Source organism: Ambystoma mexicanum, chromosome 8 (genome assembly GCF_040938575.1).
Source record: "Ambystoma mexicanum isolate Mex_15411 chromosome 8, UKY_AmexF1_1, whole genome shotgun sequence".
NCBI lineage: Eukaryota > Metazoa > Chordata > Amphibia > Caudata > Ambystomatidae > Ambystoma > Ambystoma mexicanum.
In genome coordinates this window covers 455536606-455563598 of record NC_090929.1, presented here as the reverse complement: position 1 = coordinate 455563598, position 26993 = coordinate 455536606, and the positions used below count along the sequence as shown (strand labels likewise).

General features: G+C 49.9%; 1 protein-coding gene across 4 annotated transcripts in view; it reads right to left on the bottom strand.

Moving 5' to 3' along the window:
* Positions 1 to 25991, bottom strand: part of SAMD11 (sterile alpha motif domain containing 11) — a 312464-nt gene extending 286473 nt beyond the window's left edge. For 2 of the 4 annotated variants that reach the window (XM_069610053.1, XM_069610055.1), the window contains exons 1-2: positions 24611 to 25991; positions 16354 to 16445 (exon numbers count right to left, since the gene is read on the bottom strand). In XM_069610053.1, the coding sequence (XP_069466154.1) occupies positions 16354 to 16445; positions 24611 to 25052 (534 nt within the window). In that variant the 5' untranslated portion in view covers positions 25053 to 25991. Of the gene's footprint in view, positions 1 to 16353; positions 16446 to 17051; positions 17194 to 24610 lie in introns of those variants that run through there. The other 2 variants (XM_069610054.1, XM_069610056.1) reach the window with 2 other exon arrangements.
* Positions 25992 to 26993: the final 1002 nt, after the last annotated feature.

Sequence of the window (26993 nt, the reverse complement as noted above, 5' to 3'; positions counted from 1 at the left end):
GCCTCGACAAATGCACCCTAGCAACCAGTGCACATGTGACTTACATCTGGTCACAAATGCCTCTGTGCCCTTGACACGGGACACATAGAAACAGACCCGTACCCTGAGCTCAGGGTACTTCAGTCTGGATCCAACAACACTGCTGCAAAGCTGTTTCATGTTCCCTTCTCTCTCTCCACTAATTTCTTCCACAACCCTCTCTTCTAGATCCATCAGAGCACCTGAAGACCATGCAAATCACAGCAGCGAGAGGTATAAAAACCCTGTAACCTAATATACCATAAGATATACACTATTTTTTTAATGTATTAATGTGATACATTTTTATTATAACACTTGCACATATTACTCAGTCTAATAATATTAAATTTAAAACCAAATTCATATTCCAAAAATAACAAAACAAATGTATATATTACAGTTAAAACCCTACCTAATTCATCATTCCATAGTCATTAAATAGCTTTTTACCCATAAAATTCACACAAAACATTGATAAACGTGATCAAAGGAAATTAGGTCTACAGATAATAATCAAAAAAAAGTTTGCCAATAGGGTAAATCTTAAGGGCTTTGTTTCCTCACATTTTAAAATCAAATGCTTCAGTGTTTCTAGTCTATTCAAAGCCAGGCAAAGGTGACATTTTATTTTTCAATGTAGTACCCATTCTCTAATGAACAAAGGAGATTAAAAGGAAGCTGCACAAAAAGGTTATGTGCCATTTACTAGGAAAGGCACTGAAATACCCAGGTAAATAATTGTACTTTCTATCAAGACCTGCGTATTCCTTGTAAAGAGTGCACCTGGAAGTTTGCGTCTTTCAGAAACAAACCAGAAACTTTGAGTTTTTTTCATAACTCCTCCAGGATTTTCAAGTAAATTTTGTTGACTTCAGCCCATTGTAGCCAATAAGTTGCCACCCTCCTCCGTAAACTTAAACATAACTTTAGGGGAACCTTGAACCAAGATTTGCTGCAGATCCACAGACAAAGATGATTTAACAGGACCACATGATTTATAGTATATCGTCTGTTTCTTTTTCATGACTAATGTTCGCAAAGAATTCAAGCCTACAAGCCTAATTCATAACCAATGATTACTGTTAGTCGGGATAATGGTAAATTCAAGAATATTTCCCTTATTCCTTATTCAATGTATTTGAGTCTCTCTGAATTAGTTATGGGTGACTAAAGAGCTGTACATTAAAGAGGCAATTACCTTCCTCGTATAAAAAAGAATCAATGGGATAACCCCGGACCTCTTATGCTGTCCCAGGAATACATTTGCCCCAACCTCTTCTTTGTAAATATATATATTACTGTATGCTCTGAATACTCTGCACTGTCTTAAAATTTGTATATATGTATGCCTATGCAACCTGTCTAAAGTTGCGCCCTGATGCCTTCAGGCTTGAAGGTGCGCGTTACAAAGAAAACAAATACAAATACTGGTAAAACTACAAAGTTCAGTTTTAGCTTTTTTCATTTTCTCCATCAGCGACGCTTTCTTCATATTTATTCTAGCAAACAATTCCCTTCACTTTCTCTTCCCATGTACAGAGAAAAAAATATATATAAGATGTTGAAGTATCACGAATTCTTGATCGTAAATACTCACTTAAAAATAGGAGATTTCTCACAATGCTTAAAAATTATTAGGTATCATTTAGCTGTGGTATTCTGTAAAAAAAATGTTTTGCGTAAGTCTCCATGGCAGAAAAGCATTGCTGTAAACCTATTTGAGTAATATCAAACAACATTATATCATCTCTTAATGTCAACCACCCTATATGTAGGTGGCCTATTTTGGGAAGGAAATACCTGAATTTTATCAAAAGCGTCCTCCAAGTCAGACAGATAAAGGTTAAAAAGTCAAGGTGCTGAAACACAACCTTGTCACAAATCTGTATATTTCGTGATCTCCCCAGATATGGTTCTGAATGCATTAATTTTGATCTGAATAGTAGTTTCAGGATGGAGCAAAATTAGCAATTCGGGGATTTAGGATCTCCACTACACAGGTATAGGTATATCTCGATAATTAACTTATTTCTCAGAATGGAACATAATTAGCATTTCTGGGATTTAGGATCCCCACTTCACACCGACAGGTATATCTTGATAATGAAGTTATTTCTCAGAATGGAACACAATTAGCATTTCTGGGATTTAGGATCTCCACTGCACACCGACAGCTATATCTCGATAATGAACTTATTTCTCAGAATGGAATATAACTAGCATTTCGGGGATTTAGGATCTCCACTACACATCTACAGGTATATCTCGATAATGAACTTATTTCTCAGAATGGAATATAACTAGCATTTTGGGGATTTAGGATCTCCACTACACATCTACAGGTATATCTCGATAATGAACTTATTTCCCATTAGAAATGGAAAAGTGGTACATTAAGGTGATGAAACAGGGGGCGTGTTGGCATAGATAATGGAAGGGCCCGTCTGGTTTAGCCCAGCCAAGCTTTACCACCTAAATTTAGAGATGGCATGAAAGAAGGGTGCGCTGGCGACCCATTGTTGCAGCCGACTCTGGTCTTCTGCCCTGGCTCCTGGGCATAGTGGAACATAAAGTGATCCTTAAGGAAAGGATTTTCCAGAGGGTCCCTCAAATCTCTTTCCTCCAGAAAGAAAAAGCACGCAATGGGCATATGGTGGGAGCATGTGGGACAGTCCCCTGTGGGTGATTACTGATTGCCCTTTCCGAAGCAGCAGTCCCCCAGACCACAGGAAGAAGCAATGCCAGGGGAGCGAGAGAGGGAGAGGGAGAGATGGAGAGAGGGAGAGAGGGATGCAGCCTCTCTCTCCCTCTCTCCCTCCTCTCTCCCTTCCCTCTCTAGCTCTCTCTCTCTCTCTCCCTCCCCTCTCTCTCTCTCTCCTCCCCCCCACACCCTCCTTTTCTCTCTGCATTGCTCTTCTTCTAAGAGCTAACATACTGGAAAGCCAGTGATGCCGACTATCATAACGCAGTGTCAATACCCACAAACAACCCTGACAGCACTTGCCCACGAGTCACCTTTGCTCACATGGGCCTTCCCGCTTGAATAGAACGTGGGGACATTGATCTTCTCAGTGCACTTGAAAGGAGCAAGTTAGACAAAAGCAGCCGCCTAGCTTACAACAAAACCCTGGGAGAAGGCGGCAGATATCCGTACAATCGCCCTCCCTTCTTACCCCATGCTTTGCTCGCACCCTTACGCTCCCATAACTGCCTTGTTGTCATGGGTCTTATTACGCCCGCACTGCCCCTTACCCCTCTCCATCTTCCCGCTATGTCCTACTCACTTCCCAGGACTCACCTCTCCCCTTCTAGGGCGACTCAAGCCCTTCGCCCATCTGTTCTGCCCGCAGCCATTCAAGCCTCTAACTGCACCCCTAATTCACAGGGAGCCGCTGGGTAAAGTGCCCTTCTCTCTATCTCTCTCCTCTCTCCCCTCTCCCCTCTCCTCTCTCTCTCTCTCTCTCTCCCCAATCACCTATCTCTCCCCTCTCTCTCCTTAATATCCTCACGATTTCTTCCTACTTTCTACTCATGTTGCGCAGGCGACTCTCCCTCTCCCTCACCGTCCCTCCTCTCTCTCCCAGTGCATTTCCTGCTCATCCCATGCGCGCCCCGCTCTCCTCCTCTCACCACATGTAATTTCCTTTTCCAATCACCCGGTAATCACACAAACCCCAGAAGGGGCCAGGAACATCGCCTCCGAGCGCAGCCGCTGACAGTAATTAACCCGCACCACCCCCCTTCTCCACCTACCGTGCAAATTGGATTCATTGGAGGGGGGTCAGCCCTTTGAGACCCCTCCCCGGATTGGCCACCCAGGGCAAAAAGAGGCATAGGAAATGCTTCCTGAAGCGACCCACTACCTGGGCGAACTGCACAGGGGTAAAATTCAGAGGTCAAGTCCTAAACAAAAAAGTGGGCGGACTCAATAACATACCAGTTGAATGTGGTGTCACCAGAAATTAGCATATCAAGGCGCCCTCAGAAAAACGTGGGGAGAGTTGCTATGTTATTTTGCATTTATATAGCGCCTTATGTACCATTGGTATAGTCTCAAGGCGCTGTCCTGAAAAAAGTTAGGGAACTCGTCCACCTGTGTGTCTCCTCGACTTGAGCCCTGATTACCCCTATCAAATACCCCCGCCTCCCTGCAATATCTCTCTTTTGCCATTGGAGGGGTGATGTTCTCCTATGAAAATCAACCTAAAAATAGATGCAATCTCTCCTGCCATGTAGACCCTCACCCAATCAGATTGGCTTATCAGGTCACACACTTTAGACCAATGATGGCTCCACTGGTGTGTACAGCACAACAGGAGACCACATTCCCCGCATAATCCACCTCCACAGTTTGTGAATACTCTCCCCTCCGCTCATAATCCACCTCCACCACCACCAGCCCGAGAGCACCCTCCGCTCATAATCCACCTCCACCACCACCAGCCTGAGAGCACCCTCCATGCATAATCCACCTTCACAACCACAAACTCGAGGTCACCCTCCGCTCATAATCCACCTCGACCACCACCAGCCCGAGAGCACCCTCCATGCATAATCCACTTTCACAACCACAAACTCAAGGTCACCCTCCGCTCATAATCCACCTCCACCACCACCAGCCCGAGAGCACCCTCCATGCATAATCCACCTTCACAACCACAAACTCGAGGTCACCCTCCGCTCATTATCCACCTCCACCACCACCAGCCCGAGAGCACCCTCCATGCATAATCCACCTTCACAACCACCAGCTGCATTGTAGCTAACCAATTATGGGGTGGACTGTGATGCACAAGTTTGGCTTTTAGGAACTATGCAGCAACATAACTCCCCCGCTGGACAGCCTCAGAACATTAGGGCTTTAAGGACACTACCCAAAGTGCTGGATGACACTGCAACCACCAAGGCAAGAGAAGATCTTCTCGGTACTACAAAGACACACTAGGACACTGGACAGTGTGTGAGGTGGGCACCTGGGTCCAGAGCCGGCTTTGCAAGCTAAACACTCTTGAAGAGGGTCCTCAACATTTGCACTTCAAAGGGGTTCCAGAAGCAACACTTCTTAGCTTTATATGGCTTTATGTTCAGGAAGGCAGTGTATAGGCAAGATGGCATCCATCAGTAGGAGTGACTAGATCTGGTTCACCAATGAGTATTCATCCAACATTAGTTCTTAAAAGACTCTGCGAAAGTGTGAAAGACTGTCGGGGGCCCGTATTTCAGGATACTGATGTTCTGGCAATGGAAGACCAAATGCCCTCAGAGCCTGCTATGCCAGGGACACAGCAGATTCGGGAAATGTCATGTTCAAGTGTAGCTTTCTTCTAACAGGAAGACGAGAATCTCAGAAGAAAAGCAGCCATTCACACCATTTGAAAGGAAACATTGCATCATAACAAGGGGCATTCCATCTATGAAGGTCCCAAGCAGAAACGCATTCACACAGTTCATAAATGTCCCAAATGACAGCTGTGATCATGCTGTCTCTGCAGGGGGACTTTCCTATTTCAGTAAAACCACCCTTTACCAGACTTGCATGTGCCACCTGCATTCGTTTACATCTTTTTCTCAGTGTTGATTTCTTCCATTTTAAGAACTGATAAAAACCTCGATGCAGCAGCTCGGATTTTCAATCAGCATTGACCTGTACTGTCACCTGGCCTGTGTGGGGAACATACAAGTGTGACTACTAATAGTCACCGATGTGCAGCTACCATTATGAAATCAATTCTCAATCACTGCATCCTGTACATAGCATTTAGTCCAAAGGTATGGGGAAATGTAAAAAATTATTAAGAAAAACACAGCTGAGGTATAATTCGGTCCCACACAATGGACTTTTGGCCACTCACTGCACTCCTGCATTCATTAGAAAAACTGCTAAATACATGCATTTTCACAAAGCCCTTAACTCCTAGATCTTTCCTTCATAACTGCTGGGTCGTCTGCCGCCTGGAAACGTTTCATTGACATCTATCACAAGCAGGTTATCTCAGTGGTACATACTGCCCGTTGCAACATTATTGTGTTTGCACCGCGTTCCAGAGGGGTGGGGGGGAGTGGGTAACAGCACAGCAGCCCACGTTATAAGCCCAAGCAAAGTGAGGGCCTTCAAAGAAGGGCACCACGACGTTACTCCCATTACAACGGCTAGAATGGGGTGCAAACTCTGTTAGCACCCTGTGTTACCAAGCAGTAACCCAGGATGTTAAAAAAAAGTATTTTCATTCAAAGAACAGGACGCGCGGCGTGACGTCCAGTTCATTGAAAGAAAATACTGTTGCAAGATGGCCGCCATGGTTATGGAAGGCAGCGCTCCATACGGAGCCGCTTTTCCATTTCCATTGTGGCCACAAACCAAGTAGGAGGGAAGCTGATGCAGTGGTGGTGGCAGGTGCCGCCGCCAGAAACAGGTAAGTGGGGTTGGGTCGGGCGGGAAAGGGTGCAGCCCGCGGCGGGAAGGCAGCCTGCGGGTTCCATGGAAGAAGGGCTGAGATCAGAGATTTCGGCCTGCGATCCACCGAACCTGATTGGCGGCACCCCTGCCCCGGGTGCTAAAACATTATATAAAACAATATAATAAGGGGGTGCTCTAAGAGAGGTGTATGCACTGCCTCTGTGGCAGAAGGAAGACACGCAACTGAATCTGGGATAAAGTGAGACACATGGGTCAATACCCTGGTTTTTATTTCTCCTGTCGACCACTACCTACAGGTGAAATATGCAATGGGCCTCACACATCACACGACCACCTTTCCCTGAATGCTACTGGTTGCCTGGATGTGCTTGCTCTGGTACAGTGTGCGTCGAGCTGGTTCATTGTAATAAGGCCTCTTCCCCACCCACCCACACCAACATGCAGACCCTGTGAATATCCATGCAATGCTCAAATACACATCGTCGTTAATAGAGCTCGGTAGGTTTAGCACCTGCTTCTGAGAACTGTGTGCACCCTGCTTCAGGTCACAGTTTGCAAGTCCAGATGAGCCGACTCAGCTTTTAAGTCATTCAATAACATAAAGTGTGCAGGATTATCTTCACGTTTGTTATCAGCGCCTTCAATCTAGCCACTTACTAAAGCAATAGAACTCGAGTAGGAGGGCATTACCGTTCAGGTAATGCCCCCGGGGCGATAGTTAGAAGCCCGAGCGAAGTTGTACCAGGGTACTAATAGTAATTTTACTCGATTTGACAAACGGCAGGTAAACCATTTGTCAACTCGAGCGAAAAAAATGGCCGCCAAGGATCGGAGATAAGGGACTACTCGTAGTCCCTTCTCCCTGTCCATGGCAGCAATTAAAAAGATAGGGGGGAAAAGTACAAAAAGAATGGCTGCCATGGATCAGTACGGAGGTACTGTGTATAGTCTCTTCTCCCTTTCCACGGTGGCCAGTCATTGACAGCGAAGGACGCAGCGGCTCGGGAACAGAGCAAGTGAGTCTTGTAGGGCTGGTAATGACCAGGCGAGGGCCAATCAGATTGATTGTTACAATCTGACTGTACCTCGCCGGGTACTAACATTAGTTACGTTATCAAGAGAATAAAAGTCTCCCATAGACATAAGGCCATTTTGGCAAAAGTATTTCAGTGAACTTGGCCTCTATGTTTCACAATCATTTATACATGAAATTTGGACCAGTAGACAGTGTGGTATGGCGTCCACCATCAAAGCTGACTACACTGCCCCCCTATACACAGATGTAATAAGCAAATATCAATAGGTATAATTATGCCATTTATTTCAAAGGTAAGTGGTCTTGTATAGTGCCCTTTTCCCATGTTAGCCTGTCGCTCTGTAAGAGAAGATGTGGGCGGGGGTTATTAGTGGACTAGAGGGAGAAGCAGATACGAAACCTGTGGTGCTGATGAGTGCAAGCCAGAAGCACCCAAGTTTTGCATGGTTCCATGGGTATAGCGCAGACACTAGCATATTGTTTGTCCCGATGGGAGAGCCCAAGATACTATGAAATTACAGGCGGCTTTTACTTTCTGAGGTACATTTGAGTGTGTTTGTTAGGACAGATGGAATGATAGCATAGCAATGCTTGCTTGCTTGCTTTGGGGGAACCGGCTGAGGCTGGTACCTGTGACTTGAAGGGTGTGCCCAGATTTCAGAGTTGATTTAGTCAACTAAGACCAGCTTGAGATCAGCACAAATGTCAACTAAAGAAGCCCACTCATGGCCATTTCGACGCATGGGGTCTCCGATTCCAAAGCCATATGAACACATGACAAAGCCATATGCAACTGATAGCATTGGACTACTGGAGCGTAGATTCCACTCGACCTTACTGACAGCAATGCCAACCCCACTGGCTGATCCCTACTGCATGTAATCCCAGTATGTCTACCCCTATCTTAATCCCTGCTAAAATCTCCTACCACCTTATGCAACACACACAAATCCCCCGCACACAGTGACTTAACGTCCATCAGGCACCACATCATCTTTAGTGTGCCTAGGACAAAGCTCTCCCCTTTAGCACGGTCACGCACCCCTACATGAGCAGCTCACCTAAATTCACAGCGCTGTAATGTGATCACACCTTGGGCTATCCCATCTGGATACAGACATAAACCAATGCCTGCGCCATGCCGAGAGCACCAGGCTAGAGAAGGTTGTTTGCTCTCCAAACACAGCACGCTCATAGTACCAACAAGCTTACCTCATTCAGAAAAAAACACATAGGGCCACCATTGGACACTTAAAGGGAGTCCCTTCACAAATAAAGAAGCCCTTCTATTTGCACTCCGTGGGAATGTTGCAATGAGGCGCTAAGGAGCTGAAGAACCCTTTGCATTGAGGGAAAAATGAACTACCCATCCAGGATCTCAGAAGAAAGAGGGCAAAATGAACTACCCATCCAGGATCTCAGAAGAAATAGGGCAAAATGAACTACCCACCCAGGATCTCAGAAGCAAAATGAACTACCCATCCAGGATCTCAGAAGAAAGAGGGCAAAATGAACTACCCATCCAGGATTTCAGAAGAAAGAGGGCAAAATGAACTACCCATCCAGGATCTCAGAAGCAAAATGAACTACCCATCCAGGATCTCAGAAGAAAGAGGGCAAAATGAACTACCCATCCAGGATCTCAGAAGAAAGAGGGCAAAATGAACTACCCATCCAGGATCTCAGAAGAAAGAGGGCAAAATGAACTACCCATCCAGGATCTCAGAAGGAAAATGAACTACCCATCCAGGATCTCAGAAGAGGGAAAAATGAACTACCCATCCAGGATCTCAGAGGAAAGAGGGGAAAATGTTGAGCTGGAGGTGGGCTGAGCCCCCCAGATTGCTTGAAACTCATTTGCAATGCCAGTGGCGAGTGCCCCCAATCTGTGCAATTTGATTGGTCAGCGAACACCTCTAGGAACTAACTATAACGAGATGCTGATCCCGTTTTTGCTCTTCTGGGTTGCGATTTCCTGAAGTTTGGCAGAGGCCTGAAAGCATGTCTCTTTTAAACAGCCTGTGTGCTAGAGGCACATTTTTACCTTGTGTGCCCCTTCGCCCTTGGGCACACAAGCACAACCAACCTCAATTCCACCTTTGCCACTGGCTGCTGTACGAGGTCCAAGACTCTTGCCTCTCAGGGCTTCAGCACCAAACTGGCACTGGCCATCCCCAGACTTAACCATGGTGCCCACCTAACACTCCCTCGCGCCCTAGTTAGTGGAATACATCACTTTACAAAAACCCCAACCAAAAATCTTACCTGTCAATCACACTATGCCTTTTCAGTTTATCAATCACTCTATATTTTCCCAATCTTTAGGTATTGATCAGACTTTATATTCCCAATACTCAGCGAATCACACACTTTACTTTCACAACTTTTATGTATGACCTGCACTATAATTTGCACTGTATTTCGACAATCTTCATATGTCAACCATACAATATAATATATCAGGGACGTAGACAGGGTAGGGCCTGAGCGGGCAGGGCCCACCCAGAATATGTAAATGCCCTCTCAGCAGCACTGTGTGGGCATTTACAGATGTTAGTTTCACTGTGGTGGGCCAAGTACATTAGCTTCAGGCCCCGCTTGTTCGAGAATCCGGGCTACGCCTCTTCAATAATTTCCCAAAACATGACATTGATGCAGAGGGATGGGGGAGCTACCTGTTGGCGGGGTTCAATACTGTGAACCATTGCATTCGCTCATCAAGATTCAGGCTACTAAGAAATAAAATCAGCGCTGATACCACTACTTCCTAATATTTACATTTCACCCTTAATCTTGATCATTTTGGGCTGAATTGTACAATTATGCAGATGACACCCAGATCCTAATTTGACTTCAGAGTTCAGAAAACCACCCCCTCCCCCAGAAGCAGTAAGCAATGATCTGCTCTGTACCGATCAGTGAATGACCTCAGACTTAACAAAATTGAGATCATCATTTTCTCCCATAAGCCTAAAAAATGGCTGCCAGAATACAGGCCGGAATCATTGGGCATGGTGCAGCACCAAATGGAGAACTTTCAGGTGTTGCTAGGGGGGGCTGCTGAGGGGGCTATAGCCCTGAGTCTTTTGGTTGTAGCCCCAGATAGAAGCTCAGGGGCTACAACCATAAGGCTAGCTAGCCCGAGCCCCGACACGCCCGACATTAGCATAGCCCCGGATCTTTTCCAGAGAAACGTGGGCGTCATTTTTTACTGCAAGCCTTGTTTGATAATATCTTGACTGGACTACGCCAATGTAAGCTAGTTGGGACTCCCTTATGATGCAAGTGCCAGATTTCAGGGAGTACAAATTCATCAGTAGCGCATACATAATGGGTTTCCAATACACGACACAGGTAGTTGAGAACGATGTGCATACTTCAGACATCTATCCATGACAGGATCTGCCTGTCATAGCAGAAAGACTTCAGACCTGCGTTCCACCACTATTCCCGCATTCGCCAGGAAATCCGAAAGATCAGGTTATTGCACTTGCTCCCCCACTTTGGGCCGATGGCCTTGAATGCTCTCCCATCTGAGGTGAAAGTCAATCCAGCTGATCTCACATTCACAAAATAACTAAAACCTTAACCTTGCTACCAGGCATATCTAACACTTCAAAAAGTCATGCTGTCCGCCTATGCATGCTACCACCAAGCAACCCAAATTAGGAGAATGTTGCACTTTACAAATACCTGATAAAAAAACAGAGCAAATGTACTTCCCAGTCTTTGTTCATCAATTGCACGATGCATTTGCAAATCAGAATAGATTGCATTATACATTTGCATACATTCACAATCTTCACGTATGACTTGTACATTTCCAAGCAACTCAGTACGTTTTCAATCACCCTGTATCAATCAAACCTTATGCTCCTCCCGCACAGAGATATGAAAACAAAGTCAATCTTCACCACTTCTGATACTGGTGCATGGCCAGAGACGTTGCCGAGAGCCTTCTACCTACCACACCACACTAGTATGCCAGGTGGAGGTCAAGCATTAATAATGCCACCCAAAGAGCACGATCACCCCACCTTACTATCAAGCTCTCCCACAATTCCCAAGGCAACCACCCCAACCTCACAGCCTTCAGTAATCGCTTTCAGTGCATGAAGGCCAATGCCTCGTTGATTAAGGTTGATTGTGCTCACCAACCAGCCAGCCCATTGAAAACCATGACTCACTAGTTGAATTAAACACACTTTCCTCCGTCCCCGTGCATGAGCTCAGTCTCTCACTGGGACAGTTTTCTCACCCCCCACTTTAAAACCGTTGACGGACAACTCCTCACTAAAATGTGGTGATGGCTCTCCATGCTCAGCTGAAATCCACCACAGGACGGACAGCCGCCTCCCTCGAGGACATATGAACGCTGTCCTGTTCCTGCTCCACAACAACCTACTCAACGTGAGGTTCACAAGTGCCAACCATACCATCATGGCTGAACATTCCCCACTCTTGCGTGCTGCACTAGAAAGGTGGCAGTATGCTGCCTCCTCCCCCATCCTACCAGGGCTTTTCCCACCCAAAGGCAACATCATGGGCAAAGGCAGGGGCTCTTGGAGGAAGGTAGAATTGTGTTAATCTTGTCATATGTCTCTGTCTTCCTTATGTGTTACTTTGCTGCAATGTTCCTGTTTGTTTCACTTGTTTCTGCCTGGTTACTTAATGTTTCTCTGAATGAATTGAATTGATATTTTATTTATGTTGCGCTTGTACACAACTGTTTCAGAGCGCGACAAGGCAAGGGAAGGGAACAAGGGAGAACAAAACAACGGTGAGCCTTCATGCCAGCACTCCTCATAATCAAAAACACGGCTGCACATGTTTTAGTCATGGATATTTTCACATGTTCAATGTTGGCTATTTTAACCGTGGTGCTTTCACCACAACCGTTTTTGGTGATTTTTTTTAAACCCCCTCGTCTAACCCATCCCCACCAACTCACCCTAGCACCCACAACCCACAAATCCCCTACAAAAAGACACAACACATACATATATATTTTGTTAAATCGTCAGAAAACGGGCGCAACAAAAACACCACCGTTAAAATAGCCGTAGTGAAAATAGCCGTGATTATGGTCAATGAACAATACAAACATCCACGATGTAAGTTCCAGAAGGACAGGTACACAAAATGCCATGTGTAAGTAATTTCACACAGGTGCCTGTGAGGAGCAGTGGCTGTTGGGAGGGCAGCTGTGGCCACCAGACATCTCTCAGTACAACCCAATGTAAGACCCATGCACTCAGGTCTTATTCCTGTTAGTGTGTGTACGAAGACACGGATGCGCCATATATGATCATGACAGCAGGACTCAGAGTGAATGGGATTTCTCGCTATCACAGCTCAACGTATGGGTGGAAGGCCCATGCATTGAGGGTGACATATGGGTGACTGCTGGGAACATGCACCCAGCTCATTTTAAGAGTTAAGAGCCAAACACCTAAACTTCCCAGTAACTGCCACAGAAGGTTCAGCATTTTCATCAGTGCCTTCACCACCACATAGCCACACCTGCCCGGCACCCTTCGCAAAATGACTTGATTTCCTGGAGGCCAGCAATCCCCAGGCCCTGGAAGTTGCAGCTCTTCTCAAGCGCAGAAGGAGCAAGTCTAGCCAGGTGATCCACATCCAATGCTTTGGAGACCACAAGTCTAGCCAGGTGATCCACATCCAATGCTTTGGAGACCACAAGTCTAGCCAGGTGATCCACATCCAATGCTTTGGAGACCACAAGTCTAGCCAGGTGATCCACATCCAATGCTTTGGAGACCACAAGTCTAGCCAGGTGATCCACATCCAATGCTTTGGAGACCACAAGTCTAGCCAGGTGATACACATCCAATGCTTTGGAGACCACCTCTCTGAACTGAAACACTACCAGAGGACAATGCAGAAGGGCGTACTCCCTGAATGACCGCACCACCGTCCTCATCAACAACAAAAGATCTCAAGCAGCAAAGCACCAATCCAAAACCGAGTAGTGCCTAAAACCGAAATTGCATCGGAGAGCTCCTGTGGACAACTAGCTATGCTACTTTGTGATAGGGCCACGGCCTTACCCCAATCTTTGATAATACCCCGGCCGCTTCATGGAAACTAGAGGCTGGTCTGCAATGGAAGGGTCAATCCCTGACGGCCAAACACCATACACCAGGACTTTGTCCCATTATAGAAGCAAAAGACATGAAGTCCAACTCGTTCTCCTGAGAATGAACCCACATATGCAACTCCAAGGATCAGCAAACACAGCGTTAAGGTGATTGCACTTATCAACACCTCTCTCGTTATGCTGACCCTCCCCTTTGTGGCTAAAACGCTGGCAACTACCAAACAACTCTCTGTTCACCTTCCACGAAATGAACTCCTCAATGACCATCCATCAAGTGTCCGCTCCCACAAATCCCCATCATTTAACGTCTCCCTGTCAGGGATGAAGGACAGGCGGCAATCACTTTGCAGCCTTCCATGCGATTGGCCAATGGGTCCTACTTTGTATCCTAAACCAAGTAATTGGATTATCTCTGGTAGCCCCAAAAGGGTTTCCCTCGTTCCTCCATAACTAGACCAACCAGATGTTACGGGCAGCCATGGCATCTGCTATACCCACAAACGCATGCAGAATACCCCAGGGATTAAAACTATCCTTCTCAGGGTACTCCTAGGCCCATTGAGCTACCAAATCCAAGACCAAGAAGAGCCGCCACTACTCAAAAGGACAACCACTTATACAGATCATGAAAATAACACTTATCAGTATTAATGTTCAACAAACACACATTCCTTATGCTGTGCTCCTATACGAAATGTACAATACAAACATTTGCAAAATTATATATAAGAGAATGCTTTTTGCAACCAAATAATAAAGAATAAATCACTCAGAATGTAGACAGCCAAAATCGCTAGCAATTTTCCAGAACACCATCAAATTAGTGCATTCTGCTGAATGGAACACCATGAAACACTTGTATTGTAAAGAATACACAACACAAGTATTTAATGGTGTGCTAGATAATTGTAAACAATTGTGCTGTTAACATTGTGTTTATTTCTTTGTAATATATATATATATATATCTTCACGTATATATAATTGCACCCATGTTTGCATTACACATTTTTGTATAGGGGCGCAACACAATGACTATATGTTGATCATTAACGCAAAAATATTATTTTAACACATTCAACTATTGTTTATGTTATGATCTGTGCAGGGAATGCTCGTTTGGAGCAGTTATGGGGCTCTTCCCTATTTTGCATTTAATATGCTCTGCCTCAGCCTTCCAGCTTTGAGTTTGGGGGATCCTATTGGGGCCTACCAATGAAAAAGTGCTGGGCTTATTTTTCATGGTCCACTGACCTACATCTGACACACCATACAATTGGAATGTAAATGTACGCTATGGATTCTTGGGAAGAAGAAGACATCAAAAATGTTTTATACATGCAGGCATGGATGTCGGAAAGCCGCCTTGTGGGACAACACGTCTCCAAGATGGAATCCTTGTTGCTGGGTCTAGTCATGCAAAACCAGTGCCGGTAAGTGGGCAGGTGAAAGGCAGGCACTGTGTACTGAAGTCAAGTCCTTAAATTGGATGGACACGTTTGATGGAGACCTTTTGTGTATGCTGCAATTTGGTGGCCAGCCCCCACAGACTCTTGTGAGAATGTCGGTGTGCTGTACAAATGTAGCCAGTCAAGTGAATAACGTCATGAAATGCACCTGTGTCCATCTGCATCTCCAGTGGGCAATCAAGCCGTTTAAGGAAAGGTTGGCTACAGAGCGAGACATTTGGTAGCCAACGGGTCAGTTCAGTGATAAGAGTATTCTTAAATGACAAACATTAACACATACTCTTACCAACTGTGCCTGAGAACATATGAGGTCCAGTGCTTCAGTTGCAGTCTGGTCTCAAATCTCGGCTTCACCACGTCACTAAAGTATGTGATCCTGGGCAAATAATGTTCTCACTGTGCCTGGTCTACACATGTGTATGAGTTAGCCCTGCTTTTGCCCTCCACATGTGACGATCTAATAATTAAACAGAACAGAGCTGTTTAGTTGTTTTTAATCATTTTCCCTAGATGGAAAATAGAGAAGCTGATATTAAGTTGCAATTGAGGTAATATTTTTTCAGATTCTTAATATTAGATGTTCACGTGGCATGAGTGTGTTTGTATAATATAAGCCTCCTTTTATAATTTAACTTAGGGTGTGGCGAGGGCAGAGTTTATAGTACTTAAACATTCCAACGAAACCATTGAGTGGCCATGGGCAACACGGAAGAGTGCGTGGCGTGTGTGACGTCACGCGGGCCCGTGACGTCAGACGCACAGGCCAGGTATGCGTGCTGCTGAACACAAGGTGATGGCGAAGTTAAACCGCCAAGTTGTGAGTGTTGTCGCAGACAGGAACGCGCGCCAAAGCCTTCACCAATCACACTGTAAGAAGCACGTTCAGTTCACAGAAATAAAACCCAAACATTGCCCAGCACCAGTAGGGGGCAAAGGGGTTCCATGTGCGCTAAACTCGGCCTTGACCCCGACCTCGGAGTTTATTTATCCCAAGCAGAGCACAGGGCGGGGGCCATGAATCCAGAGCAGACAGCACAGAAACCCAATTGCAATGCGTTCAGTTATTTTACTTTGTGTACCACTTTATGTTGCCCGTGCAGTGACGTGACTGACTGAGATTACACTCCTTCGTCTTTCCGTGGCAATAAAGTATAGTCAGAGAATTGCACAAAGCCCCTCCCCCGCGCCCCGCAACCCCAGCCCACAAACCGCCGGTCCTCTCACCCACGCAAGCAACAACACAAGTGTGGGGGAGGGGAAGACACACATATTCTGAGCAATAATCTTACCACTGGAGACGAAATTCGACACCCAGGGCAATCACAGATGGGAGGATGTACCTGTAAGATTCCTTTGGACATAAGAGTCTTCAGACTTTTCCCTGGAGGAGCGGGGAGAGAAAGAGAGAGAGAGAGAGAGCACTTTAGGGAGAGGGGATGCGACAAGCACACACGCACCGCTGTCGTTCCAGGCCCATTACACCATTTCCTGACCAGTCATCTCCAGCAGAGACGAGGCTGGGGGCAGAGGGGGGAGGGGTGGGCCTGCTGATGCGGGGTGAATTAGCACGTCCCATTAGCCTCCGTCTAACCTTGTTAAAAAACGGTTGTCTCCAGTCTGAGGAGCCGGAAAATGAACAATTATTTGCGGACAGACTTCCCCGCGAGCCAGAGCCCTCTAACGACACCCCGCTACTGCCTTCCCCCCCCCCCCCCCATTGTGCAGAGAAAGGAGGTCAGCCCCACTATTCCGGGAAAAAGGAGGTCACTGCAATTAAGTAGCAGCAGTGTGGTATTCGAGGGGGTGGTACTACCCCCACCCGCCAGTTACCCTCCCGGGCCCTCTCTGACTCGGGGCGCAGAGATGTCGGAGGCCGCCGGGAGGCCGGAGATAAACTGTGGAGAATAATCACCATCATTACAGCGTCCCCAGAAGAGGCCCCCGCCCCTCCCCGGGCCATCGATAAACACGGCAAGGTGCCAGTCACCTCCTAATGCCGCGCAGACCCCTGGGCTGACAGCGCCGGGGCTAATTGCATGTCACGCGCTGCCTGTCTGGGCTCGCCTCCAAGCCCCCGCTCTCGCGGCGCCCCTCCCCCAGCCCTTCCCGCAGAGAGCGCGCTCTGCAAAATATTTCCAGCCACACAAGCACCTCGTGCAGCTCCGGTGGCTCCAGGCTACTCCCTCGACTCTGTTTGTCGAGAGAACTACGGGGCGGGGGAGAGCTGGGGGCTCCGTCTGCCGGAGGATCCCCCGGAGGCGTCTCGCTTGACTCCCGCAGCCGCCAGAATGACAGGCTGCACACATTACAGACCCCCCCCCCCGCCTCCTGCTCCCTAGAGACACACCACAACTTCAAACGGGCCACCCCTCTTCTCACGTCTAGAGAGACCCCAACATCCGCGCTGTCACACTCTCTCAAGTTGCACGCCCCATCACAACAGCACCCGGGCATTTAGAGTGGCACACGACATCCACCGGGGCAGATACCCCCCACCACCCCAATATCACCAAGGATGCGAAACAGACCCCGTCACTCTGTGTGGCCCTGATCAGTCAACTAGCCAAGTCCTGAGCCAAGTGTCGCCAAGCCCCTGGCCAGCCCTCTAACATCCCCTGCAAGACCACCCCAGACACACCCGCCCCCTCCGACCCTCAACATAAGCCAGGAAAGGCATCCCAAATCCCCAGGATACCTAACACAGCCCAGGACCACCCTCAGGGCAATGGGCAGAACTGTCAGGCGCCGGCCGATGACCAAAATACCCCCGAGTCCTAAGCAAACCACAGAGAGTCACTACCCCACCGCACAGGGCACCCACAGCCCCCAATATCGGCCCTACACAGGTCGGGGCAGGATTCTAACGGCCATCTCCTGCACTTGCAAGGGGCCGTGTTTCCTACCTGTGCCAGCTTGCCTAGGCTAATGGAGCGGCACGAGCCCCCCAGTATAGCCCTCACCCCCACGTGTAAGCTCCTCACGATTCGGCGTGTGTGCGAGGGGTGGCGATTGAGATCTCGCCTTGTGTGTTCTCCTGGAAGGCGTGGACTCTATGGTGTTGTAGGGGTGGCATCTCACACGCACGAGCTCACGAGTACCTTGAAAACTCATAGGTGTGTTCGCCATACTAGTGAACGTGTGAGATGTCGCTCAACTTGAACTAAGGAACGATTCCTCTCACAGGACGGAAGCCCCAAGGGTCTAGGAAGGGGTGTGATCGGGCTAGTGAAGAATTGAGAGTGCACCCCATTGTGAGAGAGCCCAGCGTCTATGGAAGGAGTCAACCCCCCTTTATATGAGGTCCTCATATATATGGAAGGAGTGCACACCCCCTAGACCCGGGGAAGGGGCGTGAATCACCCTGTGTGAGTATGGCCAAGGCTATATGTTTCCCTCCAGTGACCTCCCCTTGTCAAGTGAAGTGGGGGGATATTGCCTACGCCTGATACATTCAGGACTCTGAGAAAGAAGTGAGACTTCCCCTTTTGAGCGCCCTCTTCAGGTCTGGGAAAGGAGCGACATGTGCCCAGTGTGACCGCCTTACGCCTGTGGAAGGGGCGATATCTCTGCGTGGGCGTGATCCATGTCTCTGGGGAAGGAGAGAGATATCCCCGAGCTCAGATAGCGGCGTCTTCCGCGGTTGTGTCTGTACTTCTCGTGCTTGGCCATCTGGCAGGCCCAGCCCTCTCTGGACCTGCACCCCCAGGCCCAGCTCCCTCTGCAGTGGAGCAGGGGGTAAGAGGGGCAGAGGTCAGATGGCAGCGGGCATTCCCTGCCCCGGGACCCCCAGCTAGCGACAGGGATTTTGCCTGCAACAGAAAATCGTGTGAAGAAGCCTTGGGGGCCAACTGAAGAAAGGGACCTCGACACTTTACTTTCATCTACCCTCTTTAAAGGGCCCCCGTCAATTTACTCTGGGGCCACATGGCTTTAGGGCAAGCCCGCTCTTCGAGACCCATGACTTTCAAGCTAGCCACATCTGAATTATGGTAGGCCAAGGTTCAACGGGTTTCAATGTTCTGTGGAATAAATGGAGGGGAAGGGGATGGGCTGAAGAAGGCCCTTTTATTTTGGCATTGCAGACTGCTAAATGCAGGTTTGATGCACCCTGTTTTGGTTACTTGAGACTTGTGGGGCTCCCCATCTATTCTGAGCATTTCCCTAACTTTCTCAATTGGGATGGATTCTGTGTGGTAGAGCTGGGGTGCGGAGGGATGGGGAGGGGTCAATGGGGTCAGTTCCTGTTTCTCTCAAGGCTTATCCCTAACCTCTCTGAAGGTCTTCCCCTCTGTGGAGTTATCATGCACCATTTGGATGGGCCTCTAACAGTCTAGACTACACTGCCTGTGACGGACAACTGCTCTGGGGCTACCCTGCTTACCTGTCTGTGGGTCATGCAATGCACGTGGTGTATAGCTACCCTGTCTCTGGGAGCCCTTACCCTAGTCTGTAGGGTTCATAGAGGCCTTGTCACTGAGCATGGTGTATAGCTACCCTGTCTCTGGGAGCCCTTACCCTAGTCTGTAGGGTTCATAGAGGCCTTGTCACTGAGCGTGGTGTATAGCTACCCTATCTCTGGGAGCCCTTACCCTAGTCTGTAGGGTTCATAGAGGCCTTATCACTGAGCGCGGTGTATAGCTACCCTGTCTCTGGGAGCCCTTACTCTAGTCTGTATGGTTCATAGAGGCCTTGTCACTGAGCGTGGTGTATAGCTACCCTGTCTTTCGGACCCCTTACTCTAATCCGTAGGGCTCGTAGAGGCTTTGTGCACTGAGCGTGGTGTTTAGCTACCCTGTTTGTGGGACCACTTACTCTAGTCTGTAGGGTTTTTACAGCTCTTGTGCACTGGACTTGGTGTATAGCTACCCTGTCTATGCGACCCCTTACTCTAATTTGTAGGGCTCGTAGAGGCCTCGTTCACAGAGCGCGGTCTTTAGCTACCCTGTCTCTGGGAGCCCTTACTCTAGTCTTTAGGGTTTTTACAGCTCTTGTGCACTGGACTTCGTGTATATCTACCCTGTCTGCAGGGCCCCTTACCGTAGTCTGTAGTGTTTGTAGAAGTCTCATGCACTGAACGTGGTGTATAGCTACCCTGTCTGTGGGACCCCTATTCTAGTTTGTAGGGTTTGTAGAGGCCTCATGCACTGAGTGTGGTGTTAAGCTACCCTGTCTGTGGTGCCCCTTAGCCTAGTCATTAGGGTTTGTAGAGGCCTCATGCACTCAATGTGGTGTTTAGCTAGTCTGTCTGTGGGACCCCTTACTCAAGTCTGTAGGGTTTGTTTGGTCACCGTACGTGGTATATGGCTATCCTATATGTTACAAGAGACTGCCCTGGAGCTCCCCTGGCCTGTCTGGAGGGGGGTGTCCCGTCCTAAACTGTCTGTGGGGCCCCTGCAAACTCGGACTGGCCAATGGGACAGTGCCTGGAGGGCCACTCAACATACAAGTGTGGGCCATTATTTTGGGACTAAGTGTGCAGCCGGTAGTTTTGACAAATGGCAATAACCAAGTCTGCAGTAAAATGAGCAATTTGCAATACATTTTACCAGCAACTCCCCCTTATTCATTTTGCAGGGTTCGAATTTGAGGTTTGATGAGCTGGAGATAAAACCAGCTCCTGGGTGTCAGAAATTGCCCTGTAGGCAGGAGCTACCATAGGGCAGACAGGAGCTACCAGAGACGCTCCTTTAACTTTGTGTCCATTTTGTATGGAACATTGTGTTTAAATAAATGTGTGTTCTAATTCTTTTTCATTAACATTCTCAAGTACTCAAAGTTAATGTCACATTTACATGTTTGGAAGGCACCCGTTGGCCCCAGGTGACAAAAGTAGCTTGTGGTAGCTGTTGGTTTCAAGCTAACCAGGCCCTTGTATGCTAGAAGCAGGAGCTAGATGGGTCCCAGCTCCCCTCAATTTCAAAACCTGAATTTGTCATGAAAGATGACAAATGGTCATTTTCAATTGTGGGCCACTTTTGAATTGATGTCCTGGCATATTTTATGTTCCAGTCAGAATCTGGGCCCCTTGCCCTTGTCTGTGCGGTGTTCTAGTCCTGACTGTGGGGGGTTGTGCCTAGTCAGTCTTGCATCCCTCTTCCTGCCATGTCCGTGGGCACCCTCCTGTATGTCTTTATTCAATTCTCAAGTTATCTATGTGGTGGGGTTGTGGGGGGAGGCGGGGAGCCAGTGGGAGTCACTTATTTTTTAAGTGTGCTATTCTGAGCAGTATTTGGTGTGTTTGGGTGGGGGCTCATTCCCAGCCTGGGGTAGCCCTTCCTGTCCCCGATGAAATGTTTCTGTCTGTGAGGTAGTCCTATCTTGTCAATGCAGTCCTGACTTTGAGGGAGTCCTTCTGTCATGTCTGTCTTGCTCTATGTGAGGGTTCCCTGTCTGCTGCCTTTGGGGGTACCTCCTGTTTTGAGTTAGTCCTCATGTCTGTGGAAGGCAAAGACCTCTTTCCTGACAGTAGGCGAGTCCTTCTGTTCTGCCTATGGGGGAGTCCTACTACCCTGTCTGTGCAGTGTTTGTGTGTACTGACTTTGAGCGAGCCCTTCTGTAGTGCCCAAATCTTCCAGTCTGGGGCGAGGGGGGTGGGGGGTCTTCCGCTATTGTCTGTGGAGGTACCACTGTCCATGGTGGTGTCTTGCTTTCCAGTCTGAGGGGCTCCTGTCTGCTAGTGGAGGAGTAATCCTGGCCTGTCTGCATGGGAGGGCCGATTTCCTGTCTGTGTGGGAGTCTTCCTTTGCTGTCTATGGAAATCCCACTGTCCGTGGGGGAGTCTTGCTTTTCAGTCTATGAGGGAGTCCTGTCTGTTAGTATGGGAGTCACTCTGTCCTGTCTGCATGGAAAAGCTGCTTTCCTGTCTGTGTGGGATCCCTCCTGTCCTATCGGCGGGGGAGTCTTCCTTTGCTGTCTATGGAAATCCCACTGTCCGTGGGGGAGTCTTGCTTTTCAGTGTAAGAGGGAGTCCTGTCTGTTAGTGGGGGAGTCACTCTGTCCTGTCTGTATGGGAAGGCTGCTTTCCTATCTGCGTGGGATCCCTCCTGTCAGTGGGGGAGTTTTCCTTTGTTTATGAAGATCCCACTGTCCTTGGGGAGTCTTGCTTTCCTGTCTGTGGGAGAGCCCTGCTTTCCCTGTTTGTGGGGTTGGTCGTCTTTTGCTATCTGTGTGGGAGTCCTCCTTTCCTGTCTGTGGTAGAGTCGGCCTGCCCTGACTGGGGGGGGGGGGGCATAGAGCATCCTCTTTTGCTGTCTTTAGGGGAGTGCACCTTTCTAGTCTGTGGGAGAGCCTGCTTGCCCTGTTAGTAGGAGGTTTACTCTTTTGCTGTCTGTGGGGGAGTCTTCCTTTCCTCTGTGTGGGAGTCTGCTTGTCCTGTCGGTGGGGGGGGTCCCCTTTTCTGTCTGTGGGGATCCCTCCATAGCTGTCTGTGGCAAAGTTGGACTGCCTTGCCGGTGGTGGGGGGGGGTTTCTTTTTGGTTGTCTGTGGGGGAGTTCTTTTTTCCTGTCTGTGGGGCGAGTCTGCTTGACCTGTTGGTGGGGGTCCCCTTTTCTGTCTGTGGGGGATCCCTCCATTGCCGTCGGCGGCAGAGACCCCTGCCCTGTCAGTGGTGGGGGTGGCTCCTGTTTTGCTCTCTGTGGGGGAGCCCTCCTTTTCAGTCTTTGGGAGAGTCAGTTTGCCCTGTCTGTTGGTTTCTCTCTTTTCCAGTCCTGTCGGTGGGGGAGTGTTCCTTTGCTGTCTATGGAGGTCCCACTCGGGGTCGGACTGGGGCATACAATTGTCCCGGGCATCAATGAAAAAGTGGCCCACAGTTGCAAATGGTAATTTATTCCTTTTGTGAGCGACTGGGGAGTTTCATTATCTAATGTGATGCACATTGTGCAATTTAAAGAATATTTATTCAGCAACAATGTTCAAAACTACTAGCCGCATAGTGACGTAACTCATCAAACTGGCCTATACTGGCCAAAAAGTGGCCCACTTTGACCCAAAAAACGGGCCCACTCTAGGATGTGGGTTTTTGGTTCAGGCATTGCCCTTGGCAGTCCGAGCCTGTTCCCACGGTCTTTGGGGAGTCCTGCTTTCCTGTCTTTGGGAGAGTTTGCCTGCTCTGTCGGTGGCATGCTATTTTGCTGTCTGCGGGGGAGTTCTCCTTTCCTGTCTGTGGAGGAGTTTGCTTGCCCTGTCAGTGGGGTGAGGGGTTCTCCACTTTTGCTGTCTGCGGTGGAGTTCTCCTTTCCGGTCTGTGGGGGAGTTTGCTTGCCCTTGCTGTTGGCTTCTCTGTTTTCCTGTCCTGTCTTGAGGTGCCCTGCTATTTGACCCTTACACAGTGGAGTCTCTTATTCTAGTTGGGACTTGGGAGGTCCCCAGTCCTATCTGATGCGGAGTCTTCCTGTCCCGTCTGGGGATTACCCTATTTCCTGTCTACGGGCAGCCCACGCGTGCTTTTTTAACTGTGTGGGAACCAGGGCCTCACCATCCAATATATGCAGGACCCCCTCATCCCAGTCATAGCTGAGGTACACTTATGTCTTCTTGGAAAGGCTCCCCTGGCTTTCTGTGGAGTTCCCGCCTACCCTGTCTGTGAGAGGTGTATGTGTGTGGGATTGGAGGGGGTTCGCCTGTCCTTTTCTTGGGGGTGGGGAAGCCATCTAGGCTTTTGCGCGGGGATGTTCTCCTGATCTGCGTGGTTCCCTCAGCCCACTTGTCTTGTGCGTGGGAGTGTTCTCCTGACATGTGTGGTTCTCTCAGCCCGCTTGTCTTGTGTGTGGGGATGTTCTCCTGACCTGTGTGATTCCCGCAGCCCTCTTATCTTGTGTGTGGGGATGTTCTCCTGACCTGTGTGGTTCCCGCAGCCCTCTTGTCTTGTGTGTGGGGATGTTCTCCTGACCTATATGGTTCCCTCAGCCCTCTTGTCTTGAGCATGGGAGTGTTCTCCTGACCTGTGGTGGTTCCCTCAACCCTCTCATCTTGTGTGTGGGGATGTTCTCCTGACCTGTGTGGTTCTCTCAGCCCTCTTGTCCTGTGCGTGGGAGTGTTCTCCTGACCTTTATGGTTCCCGCAGCCCTCTTATCTTGTGCGTGGGGATGTTCTCCTGAACTGTGAAGTTCCCTCAGCCATTTTTGTCTTGTGTGTGTGTGGGGATGTTCTCCTGACCTGTGTGGTTCCCTCAACCCTCTCATCTTGTGTGTGGGGATGTTCTCCTGACCTGTGTGGTTCTCTCAGCCCTCTTGTCCTGTGCGTGGGAGTGTTCTCCTGACCTTTATGGTTCCCGCAGCCCTCTTATCTTGTGCGTGGGGATGTTCTCCTGAACTGTGAAGTTCCCTCAGCCATTTTTGTCTTGTGTGTGTGTGGGGATGCTCTCCTGGCCTGTGTGGTTCCTTCAGCCCTTTATCTTGTGCGTGGGAGTGTTCTCCTGACCTGTGGTGGTTCCCTCAAGTTTGAAGAATCGCTTCGTGCTGCCTGTGGAGTCGTGCTGCCACATGCCTAGGTGGTCCCCTTCCCATACAGTGGGGTTTCCCTCTTTTCTGGGGTCCCACTCCCCTCACCTTTGTGCCTGATGCTGCGCTTCCAGTCCTTGGCCGTCTCCCGGCCACTCACAAACTGGAACTCGTTGGGGGTGAGCCACTCGCCCCGGTAGCGGATGGAGGGCCCCTTGCTGCCCTGGCACAGTTTGTGTATGTAGAGCAGCGCCTTGTTCTCGCCGCACTCCACCTCGATGCACGGCTCCCCGCTGTCCAAGAAGGGTTGGAAATCGGGCAGAGAGGAGAAGCGCTCCAGCACAAGCTCCTCGGTGGGTACTGCGGGCCCCAGGCCCAAGTAGGGGTGGAAAAGAGGGTGCTCGTAGCCCCCCGGCGGATGCGGAGTCACAACGGGGATGGCAGCGGCCAAAGGGGTCAGGTACTCGGGCAGAGTGTCCACCAGGTGCCGGTTAAACACGGCCAGTGCCAGCTCCTCCCGGTCCAGGCGCTCCTTCTTGACGGCGGGCATGACGGGGGTCCGTGCGCCTTGAGCCGGGTTGGGGCAGCCACTGCGCCCCGCAGGAGGGGGTCCCAGGACTGGCTGGGGTCAGTGTGTCCCGTCCAGTGAGAAGGGGGTCCCAACGTGCTACTGATGTCTGTGCGCCCTTCCCCTTCAGAGGGTCCCAGAACTAAATCCGCGCGTCCTATCCCTGGAAGGGACCCCGGGACAGTGCCCCTGCGTGCTGTCTCCGCGTGGGGTCCGAGTGCAGTCGGAATTCGTGCGTCCTACCCCAGGTGGGGTCCCAGTACAGCTGGTATCCGTAAGTCCCAGGGCCGGACGGCTCAACTAGTATCCGTACGTCCTGCCCTTGGAGAGGGTCCCAGTACAGTTGGAAACCGTGCACCCAGTCCCTGGAGGAGGTCCCTGTATTGCCCACGTTTGTATTCCTGGGGGGTGGTGGGGACAATCAGTCAGACCTGTGCACTATCTGGACCGGCTAATCACAGAGGGGGCTGACCCTGCGGGGGCTCAGCGTGCACAGATCCCAGTTCTACCAGAGTCCGTGCGTCCTGGCTCTGGAGTAGTAACGTGGGCTCCTTGCCCCGGTTGTGACTTGCTCTTTCTGCCCCCGGAGTTGGCTGAGTGCTGCGACCCTCTTCTGCCCTGGGTGAGGCTGGTTGCCCTTGCAGTGTGCACCGTGTCTGGCTGAGGATTGCCCCTGGTGCCTGGCAGCGGGGTCCGTGCCCGCGTCGTGCCCCCGCAGCGGACTCCTTGAAGTCAGCAGCCGGCGCCGCTGCTGCCCTGTCTCCGCCGGGCTGAGCCGCGCCATCTCCGGCTGGAGAAGCAGGAGCTCCCCGCCGCCTCCGGAGCAGACATCCTGCCGCTGCCGCACAGGCTGCTATTGATCCTGGCGTATCGACCTCTCGCTGCCTCCAGGTCCGGCTCTGCCACCCGTGCCCTCCCCCCTCCGCCTCCCTGCCCTCCCTCCGCTGCGCTGCGGTGGCCTCCGGCCCCGGGTCCTGACCTGGACACCTCCCCTTCTCTCTCTTTCTCGCTCTCTCGCTCTCTCTCCCCCCCTCTGCGCCTTCCCTCTCTTGCCTTCACTCTCAGTGGGTAACTTTCTGTGCTCTCCTCTCAGCTCCTGTCGCCTCTTCCCTCACTCTCTCATGCTTTCTCTTTTCTCTCTTCAGTCTTCCCTACTCGTCCCTCTCCTCCCACTCTCTCCCCTGCGGTCCTGCCTCCCCTGCCCTTGGTGCCCCTGAGACCCCTCTCCTGTACCGTACACACCCCCACCCCCTTTCCGGAGACCCAGATGTCGATGTTCCCCGTGTGCTTGGGTTCTTGTTGGATGGGGAGCTCTGCGTGGGAGGGCGGGGGTCCCCAGAGTGTTGGGAGCTCAGAGTCACACTCACAGGCTTTGCCGCCTCTACTGTCAATTCTCCTAACTTGGCCCATTTAAACCCGGCACCAGGAGGCCGAGCGGGGCCCCGCAGGGACTGAGCGACGGGCGGGCCGTGTTTTCTTCAGCGCCCCTCCCGGGGCGAGCGCCAGCTTCCCGCGCGCAGAGGCTGGGAGCCCATATGAAACGCACTAACGCTGTGGGCAGCAGGGGCTTTTCTTACGAAGGCGGGGGCTTGGTGCGTTTGGTGGGGGTCGGTGCACAGTATTTAGGTCGCCTGCAAAGTAATATATTATGCGCACCATCTAACTTCCATCAAGCGAGACTTGCGACATTGACGGGTGCTGAGCAGTCTTGGGTGATGGGCTGTGTGATGAGGAGTGCACATACATTAGTGGTGTGTGGGCTTTAAACGGCTGAAGTGTGGATGAGCGAGGGACACCTGAAGGAAAGTGTGGATGAGTGTGAGGGTTGAGCGTGGACAAGTGTGGGGGACTGACGGGGGCAGTGTGGATGATGGGGGGGGGCTGAGGGATGGGAAGCTGGGCGACTGAATGACGACTAATTCG